The sequence below is a fragment of the Peromyscus maniculatus genome, chromosome 12, assembly GCF_049852395.1.
Source record: "Peromyscus maniculatus bairdii isolate BWxNUB_F1_BW_parent chromosome 12, HU_Pman_BW_mat_3.1, whole genome shotgun sequence".
NCBI lineage: Eukaryota > Metazoa > Chordata > Mammalia > Rodentia > Cricetidae > Peromyscus > Peromyscus maniculatus.
Genome location: NC_134863.1, coordinates 78,221,884 through 78,229,098, shown reverse-complemented (window position 1 = coordinate 78,229,098; position 7,215 = coordinate 78,221,884). Strand labels below are relative to the sequence as shown.

Here is a 7,215-nt window from a genome sequence, read left to right as displayed (position 1 = left end):
GTGTATGTGTGTGTGTGTGTATGTGTATGTGTGTGTGTGTGTGTGTGTGTGCGTATTTCAGTACATGAACATGCATGTGCAGTTACCAAAGATTCCAGAAGAGGTGGTTAGATCCCTTAGAGATTGAGTTAAATGTGACTGTGAGCAACTTCATGCGGATACTGTGAATTAAATCCTGGTCTCCTGAAGGAACAGCAAGCACTCTTTTTTTTTTTTTTTTTTTTTTCATATTTGATAGCAGCTTTTTTATCGGTTACAAAACCTAAGCCCATATACAAAATTAGGAACATGTTTAGATGCCTCTTTTGAAAGAACATTTTAGTTGTTTTTAAAATGAGTTTCAAAAAATAAATAAATAAAAGCAATGTGATTTTAAAACACTGTTTTGAGCCAAGCGTCCCTGCATAAGTCCCAGGTTTCAAACAGCCAACTCATGCAACGAGCCCAGGACCTGGTACCATTGCCTAGATGCCTCCCAAACAGAACAAGCCAATCAACTGTCTCACCTATTCAGAGGGCCTGATCCAGTTGGGGGTCCCTCAGCCTTTGGTTCATAGTTCATGTGTTTCCATTCATTTGGTTATTTGTCCCTGTGCTTTATCCAACCTTGGTTTCAACAATTCTCGCTCATATAAACCCTCCTCTTTCTCACTAATTAGACTCCCAGAGCTCCACCAGAGGCCTAGCCGTGGATGTCTGCATCCAGATTCCTCAGTCCTTGGATGGGGTTTATGGCACAACTATTAGGGTATTTGGCCATCCCATCACCAGAGTAGGTCAGTTCTGGCTGTCTCTCGACCATTGCCAGCAGTCTTTTATGGGGGTATCTTTGTGGATTTCTGTGGGCCTCTTTAGCTCTTTGTTTCTTCCTTTTCTCATGTGGTCTTCATTTACCATGGTCTCCTACGACTGGACCTGCCTGGACTGAGTTTATCAGGTTGATCTCAGTCCTCGGGGGAGACCTTGATCTGGAGGAGATGGGAATGGGGGGTGGGCTGGGGGGAAGGGGAGGGGGATAGGAAGGGAGAGAACAAGGGAATCTGTGGCTATTATGTAGAACTGAATAGTATTGTAAAATAAAAAAAAATAAAAAATAAAAAAATTTCATATTAAATACCAAAAAAAAAAAACAAACCAAACACTGTTTTGAAAACTTAAAAGTGCAGCAATACACTCAGTTTCCTTTATCTATGAAATGATGTGATTCCCACTCAAAACTGGTGAGGTCACAGCAAACGGAATCAAGCAGAGCAAACAAGTCTGCACTACCTGATGCTAAGGTCACTTAAAGGTTCGTTTGCACTTAGGACGCAAGACGAAATAGAAATCATCACAGTAGAGGCCCGATTTTAATTCATCTCAGTGTGTGCAAATCTGAAAAGGTAACTGTCTGTTCAGAAGGGAGAGTCCAGGAGAAACTCAACTGGAAGGGACAATTCACAATACCAAGGAGATTTGGACTTTGAAGGTTTCACCAAAGTTTGTGACCTTAATTCATTCTGACTTCGTTATTCCTACTTTTAGTGAACACTATACAGCTTCAAAATTTAGACAAGTGTTTGAACAGGATGCAGTTACCATATGAAGCTTTAACTCAAGATTTGGGTTAAAAAAAAAAGGCACAATGAACTTCAATTAAATTTTATGTGCATAAGAGTTGAAAAATTTGAGCCACCTTAAAGAAGAATTGATTCTAAAATGTATAAAACCTATAAATAATCAGAGGCCAAACCACTATATTAAAACAGATTCTCTAGCAAGTAAAAATCTTGCAGTTTAAACATACGCTTGTATCCATTTTAGATATAAGACAAAACTCTTTAGAGTGGCTCCACCTTGGCAGATACATATATTTGTAATGAAGCACACCTGCTATGCGTTGTTAATCAGTGAAAACACTGCAGCTGATTCACAAGGCTCTGATGGCATCTGTCTCTTCTTCATCACAGTAAACACACACCCCCATCTGAAAATTAACTTAGTTTAGATTTCTATCCCTTCACATCAATGCATTGGGAAATGACACCCAGTGAACAAGAGCAACAAAACCATTTCTGGGACAGCACAAATTATTTAGTTTAAAAAATTTCAAATCCATCTTAATTCATTAATAACTGGGTCAGACAATTTACCAAACGCAATGACTTTACATAGCAATACCAGACTTTGCAGAGTTAAAGATCACTGCAAACCAGGCTGAGTTAAATAACTGGAGATCATTCCTAGGAAACATTTTTAATTGCTAAGCCATCTCATCTCTTCTGCACTGCTCTTTGGGGTTGTTATTTGTTTGTTTGGTTTTTGAGACAGGGTTTCTCTGTGTAGTTTTGGTGCCTTTCCTGGATCTTGCTCTGTAGACCAGGCTGGCCTTGAACTCACTGAGATCTGCCTGGCTCTGCCACTTGGACTGCTGGGATTAAAGGTGTGTGCCACCAGTGTCTGGCTATCTATGAGTTATTGATTCATGGAATGTTCTTCACCTCTCTTTGTTTCTTTCTCTCTCAAATTACCAGCTAACTAATGATCTTTTCTACTTTTTAAAATTTTCATACTTTGGGTATATGGAGAGTACTTGCATTTCTGGATTTTTGGGTGGAGGGGGGTCATTAGACATTCATTATGATCCTATCTGTGGATTGTTTTTATTTGATCTTTAAGCGTTCAGTTTTCATGTTAAGCTGCAAATTTGTCCTTGTCCTTGCCTTACTCAACTTTACACAATACTAGGAAAAGAATTTAAGAAAACTCTCCACTAGAAACTTGTGGGGGGTTTTGTCTGGCATTCTTTTAATTTGCAATTTGCAGTGCCCTCCACGATAGGATCATTTTGGAAGCATGGAATTTGTGTAGTTCATTGGTTTGTATTGGGAATGAATTTGGAGGTTAGGATTGCACAGGTGCCACCCCAACTCCTACTGAGGAAGATGAAGATTCCATTAAAAGCAAAAGCCAGTTTTCAGCATCATTCTTTAATTCCTTTGTTAGGTTGTAAGGTTGTCTACTACTTTAACTATGCTTAATAAAGCATAAAGTTGTAAATATATTATCCTAAACACATCTTACTGGTATAAACAGTGTGAAGAGCAGAAGAATGCATTTCCATGGCATACAAAGGTCAGAGATAATAGAATGTATACATTTTATGGACTTCCATGTGTTTTAAACAATCAAGCAGAAACTACTACTTACTATTTTTTTTAGCAATTAATTATAGAATGTGATGATATGAACCTTCTTTACCTCAAATATAACAGATGTTTAGTGGGGAAAGCAGAGAAACATTCAAATATCACTCTAAAAATCTGATGAGAAAGGCAGATAATACTGTGTTTTGTGTATCTGATAGCATTCCATAGGTCATTCTAAAAAGACTGGTGTGGAAGTTCCCAGAAATATGACTGAGATATTTTTTAGATAAATGATGCTTGGGCTGTATTTGGAAGGTAAGGATAGAATAAGATTCCTGTCAGCAGTTTCTGAAGTACAAAAGACAATTCCACATGAAGTCACAAGCCACATGTCTGTGATGAGACAGAAGGCTGATGTCTTGCAGTATCAACCACTGCTTGCATTTGAACTGGATAGATCTATAATGTGGATGGATTGCAAGTAAAAAGATAGAGAAGATTTTATTGGTGAGGAATAAAACTGTGAATTTAAAGAGTTTCATCATATTCCCAATGACTAGTATACACAGGAAATTTGAAGACCTATTTTTTAGTATCTTAGTCATTTATAGAACAAATCAGAGGAGAAGCCTCCCTTGGGGCAGGGAGCTCTCGAGGGAGATTGTTCACTAATCTAAAAGTGATGGACAACCAATGAAAAATAGCAGTCTTAAGGAGGAGAGCAATTGAGATTTCACTTAGAAGGTTCACTTCACAAATTGAGTGCATGTCCCGGAACAAAACAGGTAAAGCACTATACACTTGTGGGAGATTTCAAGACCATAATAAGCAAGTGTTTGACTGACTAGAGAGAACAGGTTCATGAGGAAAGATGAGTCTACCACCCCTATAAATGGAAACTAAGGCTAGTTCGAATGGATCTGAGTCAATAAGTAGCCAGGTTGGTGGAACTGGTATCTATAGACAGTGTTTCAAACTCACAATTTAATCATAGTCTCTAAAAAAATAATAGTTAATGTGGAAAGGGAAATTGTAGAAAGGAGGGTGCATTGACGGTGGCAGGAAGGAGATAAGAAAGGGAGGGATTAAGAACAATACAATATGCTATATTCATGTGTGAAATTGTCAAAGAACAGATTTAATAAATAAATACATGGGATTTAGTGAAATCCCATTTGATAAAGCTATAGCTTGATTAAGAAGGAAAGGGTACACTACACTTTCAGAGCTAATGGATGAATAAGAATTGGGGCAAGACTAAGAGAATGAGTAGGGGGAGCTAGCTGGATATTTATTACAGAAATTAAGAGAAATAAGGTCAACAAAGAATTGATGAGAGTGATGTCCAAAAAATTCCAATGAGTCAAGAAATGGTGTTTCCTTTAAATTTGGCTTTTTGACAATCACTAAGGACTTTGTGGTGATGCCTAAGTACCTGGAGGCAAAAACCTTGGGCTAAAGGATTGATGGCTAACTAAAACAATGGAATGCAAATTAAAAAGAAAAGCACTCCAAGGTTGCATAATTACAAGGTTACTGGAAGCTATCAACCAGATTAGAAGATTTTAATTAGAACAGTAGCATGGCCTTTGAAGAGGGTAAAATCATTTTTCATCTTGGAAGCATTTCCTTTACTGGAATGCAAACTCATTAAAAAAATAATGATCGCTAACAATTCCTTAATAGAAGTGTGGACCTTTTGTTAAGTAACAAAGAAACTATTTAAATGAATTTATAGACTTGAAATTATTCTGTTGCATGGATATGGAATCACATGTCCTTGTTTACTGTATTCAACACAGGGTATAAAAGCATTCATGAAAGCTAGGCATACACACACTACACTCAATTCATCTCCAGTGCAAAGCAGTTGATCTCTCCCGAAACCATGAGCTACTACAGTGGCTACTACGGAGGCCTGGGCTATGGCTATGGCAGCTTCGGAGGCCTGGGCTCTGGCTATGGAGGCTATGGTTGTGGATGTAACAGCATCTGCAGACTGGGTTGTGGCTGTGGTTATGGAGGCTATGGATATGGCTCTGGCTATGGAAGCTATGGATATGGCTCTGGCTTTGGAGGCTACGGATATGGCTCTGGCTATGGATATGGATGCTGCCGCCCTTCATGCTGTGGAAGATATGGGTTCTCCAGCTTCTACTGAACGAATTGCTGATCTGCATACTATCTTATTTTGCCCATCTTTAGAGAGCAAGATGCCCTCTTTGTTACAGAGAAGACATCTATGGTTTATTGACTTCTTGCTCTGGAGGGAATTGGTCTTCAATTACTTTGGAAAACTCTTGACTCTCCCTATTAAATTTATGGTGTCATCTATTATATGCAGTCACTAACATTTGTTGTGGCTCTCCGTGATCTAAAATTTAAATTCGTCATTAATAAACATGTTAAACTGACCTAACAAACATGAATCTATCATTTTATTTCACTACATTATAAACCAGAATATGGGCTTATAGTCAGGATGTCAGTCCATTGTATCAGAGTCAATATGTTTGCTTCAACAATATTTTATTTAATGATAAATTTAATTCAAATTATACCTAGCATTTGATTTCCTGTGTTGGACACCATTCTAGACATTGAGAATATGAAGGTATATGATAGGTTAAGACATGGCTCTTTTCATGCATCTTTTCTTTTGTTTTCAGTAGTTGTTTTAATTTATTTATTTTTGTTGAAAATAGTTTTTTATACACTATACTCTGATTGTGGTTCCTCCTCCCCTAACTCCTTCCAGATAATCCCCACCTCATTACCCATCGAAATTCACATCAATTCTTTCTCTCCTCATTAGAAAACAAACAGGTATCTAAAACATAATAATACAAATAATAATGATAATAAAATAAGATAAAATGAAAACAAAAAAAACAGAACAGGATAAAACAAAGAAACAAACAAAAGAAAAAGTATAAAACAGTAATTTTATAATCTTATTCTGTGCACTATTATGTTCAAGACTTGGTTTTATGTAAATATATATATATATTTGTTGGTGAAAAATAATATTTGCATTCAAAGGGTACTATAAAAATTCCCATGAACAGCCGGGCGGTGGTGGCGCACGCCTTTAATCCCAGCACGTGGGAGGCAGAGCCAGGCGGATCTCTGTGAGTTCGAGGCCAGCCTGGGCTACCAAGTGAGTCCCAGGAAAGGCACAAAGCTACACAGAGAAACCCTGTCTCGAAAAACCAAAAAGAAAAAAAAATTCCCATGAACATCATATTGAGGTTTCAATTTCATAATGTCTTTTACACATAATCAGTTCAGTTTTGAATACTGAACAAGTTAGACTTCTGGCTCTGTCTCTTAAGAAGTTAGTTCAGCCAGAACCTGTAAACAACCTAGATGCCCTTCAACCAAAGAATGAATTAAGAAAATGTGGTACATATACATAATGGAGTACTACTCAGCAGTGAAAAACAATAACATCATGAAATGTGTTGGCAAATGAATGGAACTAGAAAAACCTCCTGAGTGAGGTAACCGAGACTCAGAAATACAAGCACGGTATGTACTCACTCATAAATGGATACTAGAAATAAAACAAAGAATAACCAGACTACAATGCACAGCCCCAGAGAAGCTAGGTAGCAAGGAGGTCTCTAAGAGGGGCACATGGAATGCCCTGAAAGGGGAAATAGATGAGATCTCCTGAGTAAACTGGGGAGGAGGGATGGGCAATGGCGGGTGGGGGGTTGGGGATGAGAACATAAGGGAACAGGATGGCCGAGCAGGAACAGGGATGGAGTGAGAGAGCAATGGAAGGGATACCATGATAGAGGGAGACATCACAGGGATAGGGAGAAAGCTGGTGCTAGGGCAGTTCCCAGGAATCCACAAGGATGATCCCAGATTAGACTATGAGTAATAGTGGAGAGGGTGCCTGAACTGGCTTATCCCAGTAATCAGATCGGTGAATACCCCATCATCATAGAACCTTTATCCAGTAACTGATGGAAGCAGATTCAGAGATCCACAGCCAAACACCAGGCCAAGCACCAGGAGTCCAGTCGAAGAGAGAGAAGATGGATTCTATGAGCAAGTGCATCAAGATCATGACAGG

The 7,215-nt window shown here is 38.4% G+C and overlaps 1 protein-coding gene across 1 annotated transcript; it reads left to right on the top strand.

Moving 5' to 3' along the window:
• The first annotated feature begins 4,968 nt into the window (after positions 1 to 4,968).
• Positions 4,969 to 5,547, top strand: LOC102913955 (keratin-associated protein 19-1-like). Its single transcript, XM_006987913.2, has one exon. It carries the CDS (start codon positions 5,017 to 5,019, stop codon positions 5,287 to 5,289), a length of 273 nt encoding a protein of 90 aa, XP_006987975.2. The 5' UTR covers positions 4,969 to 5,016; the 3' UTR covers positions 5,290 to 5,547.
• The last annotated feature ends 1,668 nt before the right edge of the window (positions 5,548 to 7,215 follow it).

Excerpts from the sequence above, each read along its gene's own strand:
- LOC102913955 (XM_006987913.2), top strand. The coding sequence starts at position 5,017 with ATGAGCTACTACAGTGGCTACTACGGAGGCCTGGGCTATGGCTATGGC.